The following is a 22,804-nucleotide window of genomic DNA, read 5'->3' on the forward strand; positions in this document are numbered from 1 at the left end:
TGCTACAAACAAGATCCAATTTATTATTTTAGAAAACCTCAAATTGACTGGGAAAGTGTCTGCCATTGTACCAGGAAGGTATTGAGGCCATTGGAAGAGGAAGAGTTGAGAATGGGAAGGCTGGAGTCCCATACAGGAGCTACTTTTGTCTGTCTAGCTATGAGAAGAAACCAGAGCAACCTGGTAGTGCCTGTCCTCGGGAATGAACATGCATGTTCTGCCTGCTTGCTTGACTGCTTTACCTGTGGGTTTCAGATGAGCTGGCTTGCCAGTACCCTTCAGAAAAATCGACTTTTGAATGCTAAACTGACTTGTTAAGTAGGGTGGAGCTGCCGTTGGTATTTTCCAGCTCGCACGTACGAGGCAGCCGAACGAAAATGAGTAGCCCGAGCTGGATGGCCGGTGCATGGGCAGCAGGGCTCAATGAGACTGCATTAGGGAATTTATAGGATGACAGTTGCCTTATTTGAAATTTCTAGAATACTCTCAAGTTAGAACCAGACTTTACTTGATCTGGCCATGCAAAGAGTCCCAAATTTAAAACAGAAATGAGAGTACAGGGTAAAAGAGGAGAGTTGGTTGTTTTGTGCTGAACCTTCAAGTTTCTGTGCTGGTTCAGCGCTTTGGGAGGGAAATCCCAGGGAAGGGGGCTGGAAGGGTGGTCACCTGAGAGAGAGCAAGAAAGACTCTGTCAGGATCCCCATGCCTGTTAAATCCAGCTTTAGATGGAGAGTTCTGACCACATAAAGTCTGTTTTTAATAAAAGCCAGAGCAGGAATCCTACCAAATACAAGCCAGAAATGGGGTTTAAGATTTCAAAAAATGAAAGAAGGAGAAAAAGAAAGGAAGAGAGAACGAGAGAAAGAAAAAAATTGAGAGAAGTGCTTGTTGAAACTTTACCTTATTCTGTTTGTTTAGTATATTCTATTTCTCCTCTGTGATTTGCCTCCATTTTCTCTATCAAAAACTTAGAAAGTTGAAATGCCATTATCCATTATCTCTGGGAAAACAACCCTTTGCTTTCAGAGAAGGAAGTTTGATTTTTTTTCAAGTTTTTTACTTTCTTAAGGGCTCTTTCTCCTTTTGTATCTGAAACTGGAAACCTATAACATGACAAGACAGCACAAAAGGTGTCCCACCAGCTCCCTGTTGGGCTGTAATATTACAAAGGCAATAACTGAACTTTTAGAGACGAGATTCTGCCATTCAGCATGTGCTCGTGCATAGTTTTCTTCTGGATAATTCATGACTTCATTAGCAAGTTATGATCTTGACTTTTAAGAGCATATATACTTTTATGTTAACCCCATTCAAAGGTAATCAAAGCACTTACATTTGTACAGAAACCATGAGTGTTCTGCTTTATATATATATATAATTGTATCTTTCCATTCCAGTATAAAAGGAGTGGAAGGAGAGAGGTGGTGGAGTCATTTTTGGCCCAGCTTTTCTCAGCTGCTCAAGCTGTTCTGGTTTATGTGTATGGAGCCTTTCAGTGAGGGAGCTGGAAATATTGCAAACTACACGCCTGTTTTAATTAATTCCACTTGAACTAGAGAAGCATCTCTATTCCAAAGAGACTCACTAGTATGTATGCTTCTGTCATTAGTAAGTTGAGTATACACAAATCAGTGATTTGTGGAACATTTTCTATTGCCAAAATATCTGGATTGTCCCCTCCCCTCTCACCTCCACTCAACTTCTGTGAAGGGGCTAAACGCTGTTTGAAAATCCAATCCCGTGTGTATTTACTTAACAAGATGATCTTAAACAGACATCACCACCTCTTTAGGGTCTCTATTCTCTTAATTGAAGATCCTGATCTTCATCATACATTAACTCTAGAGCTGATGTAACTACTTTCAGATATAGGTTCTTAAAATTAGTTAATTGGGAATCACAGTCTTTGACATTAACAGAACAAATTAACTGAGTCCGAGTATGTTTTTCCTGGCAATAACTAACTCTGGCATTATTTCACTCATTTGTCTTCTTCCCTTTCCCTGGACTAAGCTATTTTGCAATGGTCAAAAGGGGATAAGGGTGGGAGGAAGGGTCTCCAACCAAGGAAGAAGAAACTTTTTTTTTTTTTTTTTTACCTCATCACTCAATATTCCAAGCTAAAAAAAACGTTGAAAAATATAAGTACTTTTTTTGACCACCCTTTTCACCAAGTATGATGGTGTCTCTTTAAAAAGACAAAACCAAATCATTCAAAAGGATTTGGCTTTTACTCCAGCTCATCAAAATGACATAAACACAACATGGAAACCAAAGAATGCTCCCTTGAGGAGTGTCTGGTGAGCCCCTTAGTGAAGCTGACATCCCACCCTGCAAGGGCAGCCCCAAAGTAGCATCAAGATGATTCCAGAGTGTCTCGCTCATGCCCATCCAATGACTTAGGTAGCTTCTTTGACTTCTGTGGCACACTTTAAGAATTTCATTGTAATCCCACATTTTCAGTAATTTATTACAAATCGACCATGCCAAAAGATTTATAAATCCTTCTACATAGGCAATCAATGCACACACATTCTTTTCTTTACAAAGACAAAAGCCATTTAATCCTCCTTATAATTTAGTTTAATTTTGTTTTAAATGTTTGACCTTGATGACCTGCAGTGCTATATCTCTTTTACGTATTTTATATATTGTTATAATTGATAATTAATATAAAGTCCCTTTCACTTAGGGATAAGATCTACTTGTTTTGTTTTGGCTTTTTAGCCAGTCCCCCAAATTTTGCATAAGGACAAATTCATGATTCTTATGAGTGTGTCTTTGAATCCCTTATATCAAGGTTTGGTGCCATGAAGGATGAAGCTGCTGAGCCCTGAAGTCGTGGGCTAAGGGTACACGGACAATTAAGCAACTTAAGTGACTAGCCTGTGTCTGATTCCCCTGCAGTCATGTACTGAAAACCTCCTGACTTACTCTCTCCTCAACAGCCCTCTAAAAGGCTGACTTCTTTTAGCAGCTGAATGTCATTTGGACAAATGAGGAACTCATCTTGTGACTTCTGATGTCAGCCAGGAGCTTTCTATTTTTCTCACCCCTTTAAAAAACAAATACATAAATTTATCATTGGGTATTCTGATTTTTCAGGGAACAGTTTTTATTTTTAGCAACTGGCTTTAAAAGCAAGGAAAGATTTTTTTAAGTATAATTACTAAGAATAGAAACAACTTTGAGGTGTTCCTTTTGATTCTTAATATTTAAGGCATCTCATTTGTTTTGAAATCTCTAAATGTCGTTAATCATTTGTTGCAGGTTTAATATGAGTTGTCATGATGCTTAACATACTTTCATGAAAATAGAATTTTGGCCACATGCTGTTCACTAAAGAAAATGTCCAATTTAATGTAAGTCCCTCAATTAAAAATCCCATCCAAAGCCTCATTCCAATTTCACCATGATTCTGGCTATAACACAATTATTTCATTGGAGTGAATCAATGGTTAATGTCAAAGTTTTTAATTCTTCAAGTCTTGGTTTCAATCTAGTTTAAGTGAAAGTAAAATTAGTTTGGTGGTTTCCTTCTTGAGTCTTGCAAACTTGAGTCTACTTTACACAAACATCTCCATCCTGCCACGGTTCGGATGACTGGCAGTCTGTTTAGGCGAGGCCCAGAAACAGAATGCAAGTGTTGTGAAAGTCAGAATCTGGGAGCTTTGCAGATGTGTCAAGGTAGCCTTCAGATTGCCTCTCTGTTTTCAGTGTGTCCCTTATCTCACTCTTCCAAACATCCTATGTTGTAAGAGGGTAAAAGGAAAAGGAAAATAAGAAAGGATCTACATGAGGCAAAGTACAAGTAACATAAATGCAGACAGGCAGCAGTAAATATAACAATATGCTGCTGTTAGCCCAGTGGTAACTGGCACTAAGCTAACCAAACACAACTGCCTCCACATCCCATGACAAATAATAGCAAATAGCCCTGTCATTGTTCTCTTTGGGACTCTAAATTGTCGAAGCTTCACCCATTACAGGGAAAGCCTTCCTGAGTTTCAGGGGACCCAGCCCTGCCCTGAGTTTCACCTGACTGACAGAGGAAAACAGCCAAGACAGGAGTCTGGCAGAGAAGCCACTGGCCAGTGAAAAATGCACAGTAAAGGGTTATTATTCTTCCTGTGACCAGTCAGCAGCAAATTGTCACCAGTTGGAATCTGCTGAATGTTCTTATATACAAGTTAATGTTAGCTGAAAGAAAGGGGGTTAAAAAAAAGTTTTGCCCAGTGTAAGCAGTTAGACTTGTAGATGACACAGAAGCTAGTACTTCTATTTCATCACTGCACTTTTTTGTTTCCCTCATTGTAAGAAAAGAATGATTTTTACAGGGAAACCTTCACATTCAGACAGTTCTTGTTAGATGGTATGTTTTTAACGACTTCAATGATTCATGGTGTGACATTGTTCATAGCTCTTTCACCTCTAAATTTTATCCAAGCAACAAATTAGAAGAAAGGACTCCTGGGGGCTTCTTCCTTCTTTCTGTGAAAGGTTAGAAGCATTTTTTTTTTTTTTTGAGGCGGAGTCTCTATCACCCAGGCTGGAGTGCAGTGGCGTGATCTCGGCTCACTGCAGCCCCTGCCTCCTGGGTTCAAGTGATTCTCCCACTTCAGCCTCCTGAGTAGCTGGGATTACAGGCATGCACCATTATGTTCAGCTAATTTTTGTATTTTGAGTAGAGATGGGGTTTCACCATGTTGTCCAGGTTGGTCTCGAACTCCTGACCTCAGGTGATCCAACTCACCCTCCCAAAGTGCTCGGATTACAACCATGAGCCACCGCACCAGGCCTAGAAGCAAAATTTAAATAATGTTTACTAGAGTTGCTTTAGCCGATAAGAGCCAGGAAATTAAAAATGAAATTGTAAATGCTGCATCTTTCACTCAGTTACGTGCCTTAAATGCATACCTCCAGCAATATAAGAAAAACATTGAGGATTTAGCTGATGGTTTGATGGCTTCTGCCTGCCTGTCATAACTTTATTGCTGCTCAAAGGTAGAATTTTAAAACACTCGACATTGAAATCCTTTAGCTTACTATTGCCAATGTATTGTTAAGTGTTGTCTGGGGGAACCTCTGAATCTAAACACATATTTACACCCTTAAGTTGCCAAATTAAATCCATCTGGCTTACCGAATGCTGTTGCCAAAAAACTATTACACTTTTGGTGTAGCCAATATGTTAAACGTGGGGGATGGGAGGGCACTGTTGAAAGGCATTAGATTTGATAGAATTTACATGTGCATTGATGCCACATTATTTAAGTATTTACATCAAGTTTAGATCCCATGGCAACTCTGATCAAGAAAGAACTCCTACACAAGGCAAAAAGTCTAAAGCCACTAGGTATTTGGGCAGTCTCCTCATGGCACTTTTTGCCCTGTGGCTCCTTTTCAGGCATCACAACCACACCATAGGCAAAACCACAAATAGCAAATACTCTAATTTCTTGAATTATTTTTTAACTATTCCTATAAGCACTAGGAAATGCCCACTCCTATTTTCTGGTCAAAGTTATCAGCTCATGTAAATCGTAGAAAGAATACATTCCATCCAAGGATCTGAAAATATGTTAAGTCAAAATGGCAAGTAGCAAAATTTGCAATCACTCATAATCCATAGCAAGGTAGGGTCTTCCTAATTTCAGTTGCTTAGAGACATGTAAAGTTCCAAATGTTCATAAAGTCAACTTTTTCTCCTATTGGGAATTAATTTAAACATTAGAAAACAGGAAAAGGTATAAGTACTCTTCTTAAATGTGCAAGTTAATATGAAATTTAGAAATAAGCTCCATTCCTTCCCTGCTTCTTTGGTAGAAGGGCTAATGTACCAACTAAGAGAGAGAATAAGCTAAAGGTCTGGATAGCCACAAACTAAATACACCACCACAGGAGAATCCCTAAGCTTCTATGGTAATTTCGAAACTAAGAGAATAGAAGACAGTATGAGAAGGCATTATGCTGCTTTAAATATGACTTGGGAAATGGTCTTATTTTACAATCAAATATACCACTTGCTTCCATCATGTAAATATTACCAGTATTTGGTTTCAGATTTTCATGAGGCAACATTATCTAAATTTACTGTTGGTCTGTATACTTAAATATATAACATTCATTTGCAGTATTTCATTTATCTCAAAAGATTAGTGTATATCTCATCTAGAATGAGACTTCATATGAGAATAGGAGATAGGAAAGACTTTTAAAGGCATTTTGCAGTCCAGAGAGTCTGCAATGAAATTATTCCACTCAAAAATCGGTATTTATGTAAGATACATTCTGTACCATGTGCATTTTTTTAAGTTTATATTAGGATTATTCTCAAAGTCAATTTTAAGAGTGAATGAAATTTTTCCCTCAAGTAAATCTACCCTTAAGTAGTATCATGCTCAAGGGCCTACACCAGAAATCTGCCCCACTACTCTCACTATAAAACCATTCACTGAGGAAAAGCTATAAAAACTGAGGAAAATGTCTACTTATTTTTTAAAACAACGAGAATTGCTTTTTGCTTCTCGGTAGTGTTGGAAAATATTTTAATAACTAAAATAATAAAACTTCATGTGAGGCAAATTCCACCTTAATTATTGCCTGTTGGGGTGGAAAAATTAAGGAAACATTAGTAAATGTGTTAACTAGAAAAACCACTGTAGTAATTTCCCGCCAAATACCTGGGTCTAAAGTAAAAATAAAATCTGTGCTCTGCATGTGATTTGCATGAAAATAGACTTACAGTTTTAGCTCTAACGATAGTACCACTTAGGACTAAGATGAATGGACCAGAAAAACCCCTGTGATTCATCACTAGACTATGATTAGCTTACTTCAATGTTCTATAGTTCAGTTTGGAATCTTTAATGAGGGATATTGATATAATTGCTTGATTCATTTTAATATTTCAAACACTCTAAATTACTCCATCACTATCTTAATAATTAATGCCTGAAAACTCATACTTACATTGAAAATTGATTTTAAAGCACAACATCTTTGAATAACACATTGAAAGAGTGTTTCTGGTGTTTGCTTAAAACTTTGATGTATAATTGATTACATCTTATAGATTTCTTTTTTTTTTTTCCTGGTATTTTCCTCTTCCAACTTAGGACTTTTTTGCCATATGTGGCTATTTGATGTATATTGTTCATTCACAACCTTCTAGGTGACTGAAAAACGCATGGAGTTACTCATGCCAATAATTATTGCTACTGAATTGTTCCAAAGTCTCCCTTCCTGCAGAGAAAGAAGTTTCAGTAAAATATTCTAGAGGATTACAAATAATCTTTGCAGTTCAGAAATACTTTCATAGGCTCCATTGCTCTTCACAGTTTTCAGTTAGAATGTTATTTTTGTCATGAAAGTTTGCATTTATATTTCTTTTCTGTGGATTGCTTACCACTTATTAAAATTAAAATGCATTTTAAGGTGAAACATTATGTACCTAGAATACTGAAGGTAGCACTGACCATTGTCTTCAGTTCAGAAAGCAATGTTGAATTGGAAAAGCAAGATGTTAGAATATTCCTTTTTACTGCATTGTCATTGCACCCTTCCTCTATACCCTAGTCCTTCTGATCTCCCTTGTCTCTCAGATGATCCTTACACCCAATTATACAGAACAGTCTTCCTCTGGTTACTTATATCGAACACTTGCCTGCTAGCTGTGTTTGGCAGGCCAGCAGGATGAGGTAATAATCAGAAGAAAATGTTCTGGTTTATTGGCCTCATCCACGTACAACATTATTCAAAACAGTTCTCTGTGGGTGAGAACAGGGTTGCTTTGAGATCCCCTGGTCTAATGTTCTGTAGTAGTGAGGAGGAACAAAACTGTAAACTTTTTTGATCTCTTCTAGAATAATGGTAAGATAAATGATATCTGCTTGGCCCATCCATTCAGTAATGTTTACAGGCAGTTAGATGTATGTGAAAATGAGAGCCTTTCATTTATAAACATTTTGGCTTTACTCTTTCCAAGTTCAGCCGCCTTCTTAAGTACAGCCTCCATGGTCAGTACAGCAGTGTTTTCCTAAAAGCATATTTTGTGAACAATTTCTCCAGGATGATGGTAGTTTTTGTAAGACAGATGCCTAAAAGACATATGGTTTTCATAGATTTTCCGTCTAGACTAGCTTTATTTAGTGACTTTTGGTCTGAATTGGTCTAGTTAAAGTTTCTGTAGGAGCTTGTATAAAAATTTAAAATGTGGGCATACCATTAAGGTGTAAAACAAAAGTTTGACTTCTTGTTGGCAAGAGATTAAAAGGGATTGGTTGAAAATTTCCTTCATGTTAAGTAATTCTGATCATCTTATAGGCCTACTCATCTATTCCGCCCTTACAACACTGTCCAAAATGGAAAGGCTTACCCTAAAAATCCCATAACTGTTAAATTCATATACTCCTCACTGTTCCTGAGTAAATTCTTTGTGTTCCAGTTTATGTGTGTGTGTGTTAGAAAGCACTAATTCTTTCTGCAGACTCTTTACATGGCCCAGGGGACATATGATTCTTTACCCTTTTAGCACCAATTTTTACAAACACAGCATTTCTCTCATTTAAAAAAAGCGTCTGACAAGCCACTGAGTAGAAGTAACGGAACCTTTAGGAGTTTCATAGTGCCTTCAACCAACAATGAAAATTCTGTTTTTAAATGCGTTTCAAATTCTTGAGCCAGTGTCAAAGACTCATTTAGAAACAATATGACATGTTCAGAGGAAAAGAATTACATCTAGTCTTGCCCAGAAATCACCCTTTTGCTCCCGCTTTTGTAAGAGCTAATATTGCAGACCAGTCCCATCTTAACTGCATCAGAAAGAGGAGGCTCGTGGAAGGGAGGAAATGTGGGCTGTTCTGTCTCCACGAGTATCATTGCTTGGCTTCCTTGGCTTCTCACGAAGCATTTAATTGGACTTAGTCACATATTTGTTCACTGACATGGCAGCCTGCAAGGCATAATGCCTCTCTGTTTTTCTCTGTTTGCTTTAAAAATTTTTGTTTTTAAAATTTGAGCTCTAAAGCATGTTAGAGCTCCTCCTGCTGGATTGAAAAAAAAAAAAACTGGGATGATTAATAAATGGTAATTCTTTTTCTTCATATTTGTCACCGGGGCAAATAGAAGTGACAGGAGCCTATCATGTGGTGCACTTAAAACTGACCTTTTAATTCATCAGGTATTAAGGTCAGGCAGAAAGAAAATGTTGATGCTACACAACTCATCTCTCAGTCTTCAAATTCCTCATGCTCTTTTTTGTTGCTGTTGTTAAAAAAAAATAAAAGGAATAGGAAAGGTTATTTTTCTATCAGTATTTCTAGTTACATAGTTACCCCAAGTCACATCCCCATGCTTGAAAGGTTCTTGCTGTCTCTCAGAAAGCGACAAAAAGTTTTTTCCATCTTCCCAAAGCAGAAATGAATTGTACAGTCATATAGAGATTTGAAGTGTTGCCTTTTTCCTCCCTATCCTTTCTTCTTTTTCCTTCTTCCTCCTGAATTCCTCCTCCTTCTCAGAAGCAGACACTTGCCTCTCCCAGTAGCTAGTTCTCAGCTCCTCCTTTCCTGCCTCCTCCTTCCCCTAAATGGTGGCAGTTGGCCTCTCCCTCTCCTGGTACCTGAAGTGGGAGTGACGAGACGGATCAGAAAAAGGTTTACCCCATTCACCATCAGTGGGAGTAGGTTTCTACAGCACATAAGTTTCTGGAGGTCTCTTTAGGAATAAGAGAGAAAGGAGGGGGGATGGAAGGGAGATAGGAAGAAAGGAGGGAAGGAGGGAAGGGGCAGGAAAGGAGAAAAAGAGGGAAGGAAGGAGCAAAGGAAAACAAAATCACTTGTAAATCTCTATAAAACCACTTCCTTTTTCTGCATGCTTTCTCACACTGTATCCCTCTTGCCTTCTGCTGCTCTGTGTTTCTTTGTTTCTTTTAGCTCTTTCCTCCCCCCAGTTTATCTTCTCAACGATATAGTACAAAGGCCAAAATACTTAAAAGTTAATCTCGAAAGTAATGCTTTTTAGAAATCATATTTTAATACAACTAAAAATCCTCTGTGTTACCTGTCTCATGACTTTATTAGGACTCAGGACAAAGGAAGTCATTTGGTATTTGTGATAAAGAATAAGACAATCCTTGATTTCTCAAACTTCAGTACTTTCTGGCTTTCTTTCCTTTGCACATACCTTTTCTGCTCCTGGAATGCTAGTCCCCTTAACTTTCTCTGCTTTCTGGAAGTCCTTCCAACCTCTCATCCTCCTTCCAACTCTAAGCTAGGACTCCAGGTGTTTCTGAAACTCCCGAAGCAACTATTTTATCATAATCCTACTGTGGTCATGTTAACTTGTCTCTCTCCATCTCAACAAGAAACTTCTTCTGGGCAGTGACTGTCTTTATTTCTGTCTCTACCTCTTAACACAGTACCTAGCACATAAGTAGGGCTTACTGAGGGGATGAAGGAATATAAAAGGAATTGACTTGCAAGCCTCAATCAAGTCTATTTTGGAACAAGCCCGATACTTATTTTAAAAACCAATTTAAACATACTTTCTTGTTCTATTATATTGAAAAGCTTGCCTGAGTGAATGTTGTAAAATTCTTTCTATAAATCATAAACCTGAGCAGAGTTAATGTGGGTAAATCATCCTTTAAGATGCTTTTTTGCCACAACCACAGAAGTGGTTCTATTAGGCACCATACCTAGGGGTGAAGTCCAAGTCAGATATGTAGGACAATGTAAAGAAAGTGTGACAAAGCAGATTATATTACCATTTATTTCAGAGGCTAATTTATACAGGATATTATCTTCATCAAAAAATTGTATGTTTGTATCATCAAAAAATTGTGAACTATTTTTCTCCCTATGTTCTGATTTCAAATTCCATGAATTGATTCATATTTTCCCAATGACATACATTATAAAATCATGGGTTCATTTTCACAGGGGAAAGAAATGTTGGCTCTAATATACAGCAATAATCATATTAGAGAATTCCTTAAATCCTTTAAGTGGGTTCCAAGTTCTGTGTTCTTTCCAGCATCTACTGTAAACTATTCTTGTATAGTATTGGCTCATTCTGTTACTAAAGCCAAAAATTCCAAAAATATGCTGAATAGCACCCTATAGTATTTCTTACAGTAAATTATAAAATATTATCTTCCATGTGGACAAAATCATGACTGTTACAGCATTTTTCTGACTTTAGCCTCATACCTTCTAGATATGTAAAACCCATTTGTTAAATAAATGCCCAAAATAAGAAGTAGAATGCAAATACATTGCTGAAATTTAAAATACAATGTCCCAAAATTTGTTCTCTTAGAGCAGACATTCACAAGAATAAGTAGGGGTCCTTCATCATAGCTGCCTTCCATTTTACCTAGAGGTGTGCTCCGACCCAATTTATCTTTGGGCCCATTCACACTCATTGATCTACCACTTGGGACACTGCCCTCAGCGGGTGCTATGGAAAGCTGCAAGAGGTGTAGGAGTAATCTCGGTTCATAGGAGGTTTTGAATATTGTTCAGATGATAAGATATGCATGCACACCTAAAACTTAAAAAAAAAAAAAAAGATGCAAGCATTAAATGATTCAAGAGGGTCATTGAGAAGTAAAGCATTTCAATTTCTAAAAACACAGAAAATGGTTTTTGTAGATAAAACCCTTCATTTTTTAAATCATAAATAAGTTAAAAAATGGTAGGCAAGTTGATATCAGATTCTAGTGGCCCTTGGAAACTTGGGATGTATAACTCTCCCTTGATCCTAGATGTATGTAAACTGAATTTTGAGAGTTATATTTTAAACTTTCAATTATAATTTATAAGTAAAACTTGCAGTGTAAAAGAAGCTATTGCATATCCTTTTAATGCAAATAACTGCCCTTTTAAGCAGATATCTTCTCTAAAAATGTCAGTCTTCATATATCTTTTTGAAGCCTTTCTTTTAATTTGGGTCCACCTAACTAATTATGTTGGACTTCAATCCTACCCTCTCCAAAGATTAGAATTTGGAATGCACATTTAGAGATGCTTACTTTCTATTTATTTTCATAAGCAAATACAAGCTTCTCTAAGCAAGTAGTAGTTATTCTTCTGGTAATGACTAACAACAACAACAACAAACACTATAGTACAGTATCTTGGTCTTTACAACATAAGGCTAAAACTGCTTTCACCCGTGCTTAAGTCTAATTCCCAAAGGTATCAAAGTGTTTCTACAATATTTCTTCATCCTTCTTAAGATTTTCCAGCACTTTCTCTTTTTGTTTTTACTTTACCTGGCAAGTAAATTGAATTGCTAATAAAGCAAAGTAAAAATCTTTTTTTTACTGAGCAGTGGTTTCAAAGCATAATCCCAGGACCAGCAGCATCTGGGAACTTGTTAGAAATATCCTACCCCATTGGCACCCAGCAACCTGTGTTTTAACAAGGCTTCCAGGGAATTCTGATGCAAGGTCCAATTTGAGAACCATTGCCTAGAGCATGTCAATCTAAATGCCCAATAGAAAGAATTCTGCACTGGAAGTCATGAGATCTTAGTGCAAGCATAGGAACGGAAGAAGACTGAGCTACATAGGCCCATTCTGGCTTACACATTTACCAGTCAGATAATTCCTGCTTCCCATCCTAAGGAGAAATAAGGGCAGGGACAGAAAGACCAATCCATTTCACAAATCAGTATTATGCTAGCTGGAGGCAAGAAGCTAGAGGAAAGGTGGTTTTCACACCCACCCCACAAACTGATACACCAAAGCAGTTTGCCCTATTGAGGTCTCCCTTAACTCCTGTTAAAATGGCCCTCTTATCATGAACACTCAGGACCAGCTAATCCAAAGAAGAGCAGATGAAATTTTAGTTCTTCTATTCTTAAAAGACAATAAAATAAGGCAAGAAAACAATGATGCATTCTTCTCTCTTATCGGTAAAGCCAGTTTCTCCCCCACAATGCCACCCACCCTGCATGAGCATTTGACCTTCTTACAAAATTTGTCATTGTCCGCAATACTGCAAACAGTCCGTCCCTGCAGCTACAAATACAACTTCAAGTATTACATCTTTCCCTTTGATTTGAAAGAAGAAATTTGGCTCTTCTATGTAACCATAAACCGCCCACATACAACACAGTGTTTCAATAAATACTAAGTGATACAAGATGCTCCATTTCAATATAATGCCTTACTTAATGAAGCTCATCACTAAACAAAGCAACTGAGGAAAATGTAGTACAAAACAATAACTTTGCTTTCCCCAAAACAAACTGTCTTGTGAGGTGAATGTCTTTGGAAACTCTTTGAATGGTTAGAAGCTGGACCAATGAAATGAACTTTAACAGTAAACTTTAAATGTTTTCTGGTGTTGAAGTTGGCAAACATCTTAGCATTGCATATTAAGAAAATTCACCCTGAATTGCTTTCTAGTAGAGTTGTATATACAGATTTTTGTTGTTACTGTTTTAGAAAAAAATAAATAAAATGCTTATTTCTTCTACAAGGGTTAGTGAGGAGCTCTTTAGGATTTTTAATTACTAAGTACATATATGGGTTCCTTTAACTGAAACTAGGCATATTTCCAAGATATCATAGTTACTTTGAGAGAACATGAACATTTTATCTTTTATTCTTTTAATTATTAATTCACCATTTAGCTATGCAGTGACTATTGAATGCATGTCCCTAGGGACATCCTTAAAGAGCTCATAATGAATAAGCTATCCTGATTGAATGACTGATTTGGGAAAAAAACAATACTATGAACCACAGGCCATGCTAAGTTATGGGATATGGTAGTGAATAAGACTAACAATAGACCTGGCACATAGCAGAACCATACGTTCTCCTCATCTCCTGTCCTGACTTCTTTCTGCAACTGCCTACTACTATTGTCCTCTTGTCCCAGCCACATGGTCCAAGGATGAAAGCAGATATTAATGAGAATTTACTGTGCCATAAGAGTACTTAAGTCTTTCTATTCTCTATCCACACCATTGAATTCTTCCCCGCAGTCGCCATCATTTAAGTTCCAGTTTCACTCATTATAGACCTACATTCCCTTACTTCCAAGTTTTATATGCAGCAGTTACAATCATGTTTGCCATTACTTTGACCACATTATTGTATTTTCAGACTTCCCAGAATGTATTCTCAGACTCCGAATTATAAAATTTTGCCCCATTTTTCCACTTAAAATGGAGTACTATAACAAAGCTACTTGCATATTTGTTTTATTCCACTCATCTTCCATTCTGAATAGATGCTGAGCTCTTTAAAGTCATGTAGCATGAGGCAGTCCACATATTAGATGCTCAATAAATAATCTCTGCAATATATAACTGTAAGTCCTGACATAGATCATCTAGTCTGATTGCACAACTTGGCAACTGGAGCTAGAATCCACATTTTCTAACTTCTGATCCAGGACTCTTTCTATGTAAACATAGTACCCCAAACATAAGCTTCTGACAAATGCCTTAAAAGTGTAGCATCCTTGGCCTCACTAGACCTATTCACCTTGATCTAGCCTAAACTCTAGCCTAGTTAAACGTCTTGTTTAGGCACTTTTCAGTCATTTCTTTATTTGTCCATTATTCAACAAATACTTAACCACTGCCTTCTAATCACATTGTACCAAATGCTGAATATATATAATAAATGCAAAATATGTGGTCTCTTTTCTCAAGGAATTTTGAATCTGTTTGGGGGGCACTGGTAATAATCTAGTAAATAAATACATAATCAAAAGCAGGGTTACTTGCTATGAGAGACACAAACATGAAGTAATAGAGGAAGGCAGAGGAAGTGGGGAAAATTATGGGATGGTCCAGAAGGACTGAGGAATAACAGTTAAGCCAAGAACAAAAGCATCAAAAGAGAAGTCAGTTTCATTCCTTTCTCTCTTGGCTACAAGCCTTGATACAAGCTATCACATATTCATGAAACGATTTCCAATCCATCATGCCATGCTGTATCCTACTTCTCACTGAATTTGTAGTCTAAAATCAACTTTTTATTTAATGAAATCCCCTAATTAATTCCATTATCAAAACTTCTGGTAGAATTTTCCTCCTTAAAGTTCAAATTCTGGCCATTTCTCTCCTCCCACCAGCCAGCTGGTTAATTGCTAAGAATACATTTCCATAGGTTACATGATTATTTGTCAAATTCCCTGAGGGCAGGGGGCTTATTATTTGGTATTTATTCCAAATATCTACTAAAGAACTGAGCAGTCAGATACTTTAGAGTCACCAAGGATATCAATCCTACATGTCACTTTAGCTACTTTTTTTTTTTTTTTTTTTTTTGCTATGGCCATGATTTACCCACAAATATCCTTGTATTTATAAGACCAATGGATATCACAAACATTCATTAGTTATTTCTTGATTCTAGGAGGAACTTTCATTCATTCAGTTATCAAACATTCAGTGACTGAATGACAAGCAGTGAACTAGATACTGCAGTTACATGAAGATGATTAAGACACAGCTCATTTCTAATCAGTGAAGATAACATATAAGCCTAATTAGAGTTCAGTGTGATGACTAATAATAGAGATTTGTTGAGATACTATATGAACAACTGTATCAGGAGAGGAGAACGCAGGTCAGAGAAGACTTCACTGAAGTAAGTCCTGAATGATTAATTAGTAGTCTCAGAAGATGACCAAAATGACATTGAGAATGTAATTACATGTATGAAACAAGTTAAGTGGGTGTGACCTGTGGCCTTCAGAAACTTCATATCAAAGACGAAAATTATGCAGATTCAAGATTCAGGATATAAGTTACACATATATGGCCATTTTAAATGAAAAGGCTGGGTACCATGGCTCACACCTGTAATTCCAGTGCTTTGCCCCTCCCTAAAGAAAGATTTCCTTTAAAGCCTCTTAAACATTTTTCAAGTGCATGAGGTAAAAGGAACTCTACTAATATCTATGAGTTTGTGCCTAAATAGTTAATGTTTTCACCATTAATCAACAATATCTCTTCTGCTTTGATTTTTCCTTGACCGTGTAATTTAATTTTATAGTTCCATGATTTCTCATCAACATTTCATAATTGCTTTCTTATATTTTTCTAACTTTACTTCTTCATACCTAAGAAAGGACATTCAATTTGATCAATTTAGAGTTTCTAATACAGAAGAAAATTTTATGACTATAATTCCAGAAGGAGTCTTTCTGAAAAAATCAGTTGCAGAGTTTTATCAAAAAGAAACATTTCAATTTACAGACTTTGTCAAATTTGTGGGGATATAAAATGACTACCCAAGATACCATATATGAAGTCAAGTACACAAATACACTAAAAAACTTATTAATATATTGAGTAAATAAATGTAGAAGCTTGAGGAATAAATAATATAATAATAAGTAATAAATAATATTACTTAGTAATGTTGAGACTCTCAAATACAGTAATATTTCATTATCTCAAGTATGTTTGCTCAGTAAACTCAGCTACCAGAAACATCACTGCCAACTAGAAAGTGAGTAATACTACTATTACTAATACTAAAATCTTTAAGACCCAAAATAGGAACTAGAGCTCCTGCAATTTAAACAGGCACTCACACTAAGCCTATTTACACTTGCTACAGAGAACTCTAAAGCCTTGCTTTTCTGATTTTTAGTGCTCTGCAAATTACAAGTATAATATAGAACAAACTGGAGAAAGTTATAAAGGCAATGAGAAGTGATAATTAATATCCTGAAAGAAAGAGGAAAGTTATATGTGAGAAATAAAAATTCAAAAACCATCATTGTCTGAAACAATATACTTTATTAGTTCCTGAGTTCATTCTATGTAATTATTATATTATATTGGCTAAGATATGTGCAGTATGTTTCAGATGGCTTTCAAATAGTTTCATATTTCTTATTAGTATTGGAAGGAATGACTTCAGTTTTGAGAAAGATTTGCATATGAAAAAATACGTAATTTTCATTAAAACTACTAGATAAATGAAAGGTGACAATGTTAAAATCATTACAGATCGTAACCACTTCTGCTGGCCTGTATGTGCATGAGCATGTGTGTAATGGCTCTTTCTCAGTGTCCTTGGAACCATGTTCTACTAGATATTCTACTTGTTTCTTTACCTTTCTCTTTCTCTCTTTCTAGCCGGAGACCACCCCCATCACCAACTCGTCCCACTATAATCCGCCCACTAGAATCCTCCCTGTTAGACTAAATGAAGTGTCTGCCATGGCAATTAATCACTAATGAATTATGCGAAAGCAACATATTTGATTACCATTGCAGTAAATCATGAGTAGTCGCATGTGTGGACATCAGTAGGCAAGTAACCAGTTTTACTAATGCGTTCATCACTCATCTTCATTGCTCATGGTACGTCAAATCTTTGGGGTTTGACGCGAAAACTGCTGACCTTTAGCGGCTTTATATGTTGTGCTGACCAAGGTAGGTTTGTATAGCAGCCCTATACTTTGGGGATCATTTGCCTACCATGGCATATATTTGAAATTGCTTTGGACAAGTTTTCTAGGCTATCTACCAGGTAGCTCATTAAATATAATTATTCAAATATGAGATAGTGGGCTTAGACCTAAGCCATATATATTTCTTTTCCCACATTCTGTTTAGGATGAGAGTAATTCTGTTGTCTACCTTGAATGCTACTACCTACTCCATAATTGCCTATTTAGCTCCTCTTTTCTTCCTTTTTATGTCATAAGACTGCTAGGAAGTGATTTTTTTAAATTAGGACTCCTTAAGAATAAACTTTTCCAGAAGCACGAGGTAGTTTGCAAAGGAAAAGTCTGCACTATTTGCTCTGAAGAGCTTCTCCTCATTCCAATGTGTTTTGCTTCATGCTAGAAGCATATGCAACAGTGAATAAAAGCTTCTTTTTTTGTTAATCAGTCAATAAATTTGGCTAATTAGTTTCAGAGTTCAAGGAAGAAGCAAAATATCACATCTCTAGAAGTGTTGGGAAAAATGTAATTTTTTTCTTTACTTATATTAACCTCATGGTGGGTTATATTGAAGGCTGACATGGATAATGTTTACTTTTCTATTTGCTCTAATTTTTGGCATAGCTAACTACACTTTGATACTAACTCCAGTTTTACTATTATTATTTTGGTTGGAGAAAAAAAATCACTCTTTACATGCTAATTTGTAATCCTGATATGTAAGAATTTATCCTACCTTTGAAACAGGTTCAGTGTAACTTTGTATCCATTATAGGCTTTCTTAATAAATCTTGAGGCTATAGGATAATCACATTTAAAGAATGGTTCCTGAAATGAAGTCAGTAGAAGATGACATGGGATAAGAGCAGAGCTCACACTTTTACAGTTGTAGTATTTCAAAGAGTCCCTATCCAGGTCACTCCAGAAAAGGGTATTGAAACATTGAAATCTAAAGCAAATTTGCAATTTCTTAAGATTTCTAAAATTTACCAGAACAGTTTAGCCTGGGGGTTAATAGTTCAGTATTGAGGCTAAGTTTTGGACTACCTAGGACCAGATGATTCACATGTAGGAAACAGCCAGAAGCCAACTGGAATTTTTGTGTGCTAACTGTTCCCAGACAGCAGAGCAAGTATTCACTGAGTAGGGGTGTCCCATGACACTATTTCATATTCTACAGAAGTAAATCAGGTTTCACCAACTGAAATGTCTCCCTTTGAAAGTAGCAAACATGATTTGTATGTTAACTTAACTTTCATTTCCTGTGTAGTTTATACCCAGAGCAGATACTCATAAAGTATAAAGTAAAAACTTTTAACCATTATTAAAAAGAGAACTTGCCGTGTTGAGTGGTGTTGTATTGACCTTCTTCTAAAGGCTTACAGCTAGCCCATTTATAATTGGTAAAAATCACAAAATACAAGATTTACCTAAAGGTCATTTCAACTTTTAAGGTTACAAGTGATTGTATAAAAATATCACAATCCTAAATCCTCTCGTATCTCACCCCAAACCCCAAACTGGGGAAAACAAGTTAACTCTTTGTGAATGGAACCAATGTGCGAGATACATACTGCATTTTAAAAACAGTGTCTCAGCTAAATGGAAAAAATGTTAAGCAAACATCCATAGTAAAACAAATAATCTTCAGTGAGATATTTTTATAAAACTTCTTGTTTTTAGGATTCCCTTTGCTTCTTCCTTTGAATTCTCTAAAATAGGCAGCTAACAGATTATATACTTCAGGGTTTGGCTTTGTGCTAAATGTGGTTTTGTGTTTTGCTGTATTTCAAAATTTTCCTTCTGTTAAAGGAAAATATTGTGAATAACCACTGGTGTGTTCTTAGATCAGCACAAACCATGTCAAAAAAAAAAATTGGAGATTTTTTTTTCCAATTTTCCTTCCACTGATCTTAGGCGGTAATAAACAATGGCATTTGTCATCTTTGGCATTTGCTTTTAGATTATAGTCCCACAGTTGCACTGCCCCAATTGTCTACCTTTGTGGGTACATTTTTGTTCTTTACTCCTAAGTTATTTCTAATAGTACCCAGCCTACCCTAGAATTTCAGCAGTGACACTGGAGAATTTTAATTTGCTACAGTGCTATGTCATATTATTAGTATGAATCTCATTTCCCAAAGGGTTTGTATTCTGCTAAAAGGAGATGCCAATGTTGAATGAAGTCTGAAACTCTAGGATGTGCATAGGTTGAGGTGCAGCATGCACACCAGGCCTTAAGATGGGAATGTAGCTTAATGAGCTTTCTGTTTCCCATATCATTTCTAATCTTTTGTGTAATTTCCTCTTAACTGATTGCTCTGATATTGTAAACACAATAGATGTAGCTCTATCATGTCTAGCATAATTTAAAAAATCAGTGTTTTTAGGATTTGGGAAAATAAACTATAAATGTTTATTTGATAGGTAAATATAGTTTTATTGTCACATGCTAAATCTTGCATGCATAATGACTAATTAAAATAACCATTCACTCAATTATGGACAGATTATTGAAATAGTATTGATTCAGAACAAGTATATTGCATTTCTAAAAAAAACTACCAAGGTTACTTGTCTGAATATTGCTTTTAGCTGTGTTTTATAACATAGACGAGGAGTAGGGTCTGTTTATTAGCAAATTTCCTATTTGTTCTAATACAAACTCACTTTATTCTAAAGTATATTAATGAAACCAGTTCCTGTGATGTAACTATAAGCCTTCTGGACTTAGAAGTAAAAAGTGGTCACATAGATTAATTTTGTGACTTTTTAGTATAGACTTCGTAGCCATAATTCTCAAATATGAAATGGGACCTAATACCAGTATGTGATACACATTGATGTTTTCTGTGTACAAACACATTTTCTATGCATGTGTCTCTGTGTATATGATATGGACCTAGTAAATATGTTTCTGTAAGTATGTGTATTTTATGTCCATTTGAGTAGGTAGGTTTAAAAATACTCGTTAAAATGCCACAAGCATGAGTGTGATTGTATGTGCATTGCGTGTATATATATAAATATATGTATATGTATGGTTGTAAATATCTATGTATACATGTACTTAGTATGTGTAGTATCAGATATTTTTTAAACTGTGATAATACAACAGATAGCTTTGGATGATCTGCCATAACACATGGTAACAATGGTTTGTTTCTCATAACGTATATGAGGGATACAACATTTTCTAACTCCAGGTTGTTGTCATTTTGAGAGGTATAAAGCTCATAATTACCATGGCAACATGGTTATGTCCATAGACATTTGTATCTGAATCCACAGCACTTCTATCTAAGAAGGAATTACCTTTGACAATATTTTTGGGGAACAAGTAAAATCTGGAGACCTATCTTTAAGATCTCTAATTGGAATTATAAATTATTTTTGGGTTGCTGAGCTGAATCTTAAAAAGCTAAGTTGATATACATAGTCATTTTTCCTCTGTGGTAGAAGTAAAAAAAATAAAGGGACACAGCAACATTAAAGTAGTGGATTTTTCTGAGTAAATTTGCTGAAAATAGAAGGGAGAAGCTCTCTAACACCTTGAAGGTAGGTCATCCCCTTTTTCAGGTAAACATTTTTCATTTGGCAAATGGCGTAATTATTTGAAAGTAACAGGAATCTCCTCAGAATGAAGAATAAAGCCTAATAGGTCTCTAACTGTTGAACTCATGAAAGAAGATAGTGTATGAGTCTGAAGCCATGAGTTTTGTATCATTTCAATTAGAAGACTACTAGCTGTGAGCTCAGAGTTTAATGTAAATGAATCTAGATGATTTTGGAGAAATGATTATTAGTTCACCAGATCACTCATTATACGTTCTAAAAAGCTCAAATGTGTCTTCTAGATACTCTTACTCATCCTATCTAATTGGTATGTTTAAAATTATGTGGTGCTGTGTAGGTGAAACTTTAAGAATATTTTTGAAGCATATGTGATATATGCACTGCTATTTGTGTATGTGTGTCTTTGTATATATGTAAGAGTGTGTATATGTGTGAGAGCAAGAGAGAGGAAACTCAATGAGGAGTGCTTGTCTTAAGACCTGTTCATACTGGTATATTGGTGAGACTTTTCACCTCTGTTCGGAAGTTTCACACATGGCTTAGCTCAAGTCATTAATCTCTTTTTAATTTTTACTCTTGAATTCCTTAAACTTTGCTCATTGTGAAATGTTTTAAAATTATGACAAAAATTACTGTAACCTCTTGCCTTGTCTGCTACCAGTTTGTTAAAAATTATTCCCCCCAACCAGTAATTCCACCACTATTACTTGATTTGTGTTTTATTTCCTATGTAACAGCCTTTGTTTTGCTTGCTTGTCTAATTTTACTTTCCCTTTTTTGGGTCAAATTTTTCTTTTGCTTTTTTTGAAGAAGGAATATACAGAAGCAAAATCTTGTCTTCTCTGTTGATTCTTTAATTAACATGAGCCGGATACTTTCCACTGTCTTCTTGGCACTTTCAGGATTTCTTAATGCTGATATATGGACTCTTAGAATGGAATTTTTGAAGAAAAAGCTCAAAGCCTGTATCATTCTTGAAGGTCACATGTATCTATTGTGAAAATGTGAAGCTGTATTTCTGAAGCTGAAATAAATTATAACATTTGAAGGACCCCTTTTCCTCATTCTTGTATATATTTGAATCATGGCTATGCATTTCAGTAATACCTGAGACTTCTAAATACTCATAGCTCTTTTGATTAAACTGTCCCAGAGTTAACAAAGTAAAGAATGATAGCATTTTGTGTTTCTGTCATTAACTTGAAGAAAGATGGGATTGTTAAAGGGAACAAATTGGATAAATCAAAGGCAGGAGAGTGGGAGACATTGTGTTTCTGATTTGATGTCATTATTGGAATAGATTGAAGAACACAAACCTTAGCGGGAGGGTATGATGTGACAGTTGCCAAGAAGCACCATGACATTTTGCTGCTGAAAATGAAGCATTTATTTTAAAAGTTCTGGGAAGTGGAAGGAGGAAAGATGGTGTGCCCAAATGTTAGGTCCACAGTAGGCATTTCTTATAGCAAATATTTGAGTGTCTGACCCAACAATTAGCCTCTGTTATTTGTTCACTGGGCATAGAGGAGAATTTGCCGAGTCTCAGTCTGTCGCCTAGGCTGGAGTGCAGTGGGGCGATCTCGGCTCACTGCAAGCTCCGCCTCCCTCGTTCACGCCATTCTCCTGCCTCAGCCTCCCAGTAGCTGGGACTACAGGCGCCCGCCACCACGCCCGGCTAATTGTTTGTATTTTTAGTAGAGAGGGGGTTTCACCTTGTTAGCCAGAATGGTCTCGATCTCTTGACCTCATGATCCGCCCACCTCGGCCTCCCAAAGTGCTGGGATTTAGGCGTG

The 22,804-nt window shown here is 36.2% G+C and overlaps 1 protein-coding gene across 3 annotated transcripts in view; it reads left to right on the plus strand.

Annotated features, from left to right (window-relative positions):
* Window positions 1-22,804, plus strand: part of DNM3 (dynamin 3) — a 566,202-nt gene that overhangs the window by 538,717 nt on the left and 4,681 nt on the right. For 2 of the 3 annotated variants that reach the window (XM_023207165.1, XM_023207166.1), the window contains one exon: window positions 17,122-22,062. The exons of the other annotated variant lie outside the window; for it this stretch is intronic. In XM_023207165.1, the coding sequence (XP_023062933.1) occupies window positions 17,122-17,191 (70 nt within the window). In that variant the 3' untranslated portion in view covers window positions 17,192-22,062. Of the gene's footprint in view, window positions 1-17,121; window positions 22,063-22,804 lie in introns of those variants that run through there. 3 annotated transcript variants of the gene reach the window in all.

The sequence above is a fragment of the Piliocolobus tephrosceles genome, chromosome 1 (genome assembly GCF_002776525.5).
Source record: "Piliocolobus tephrosceles isolate RC106 chromosome 1, ASM277652v3, whole genome shotgun sequence".
Taxonomy (NCBI): domain Eukaryota; kingdom Metazoa; phylum Chordata; class Mammalia; order Primates; family Cercopithecidae; genus Piliocolobus; species Piliocolobus tephrosceles.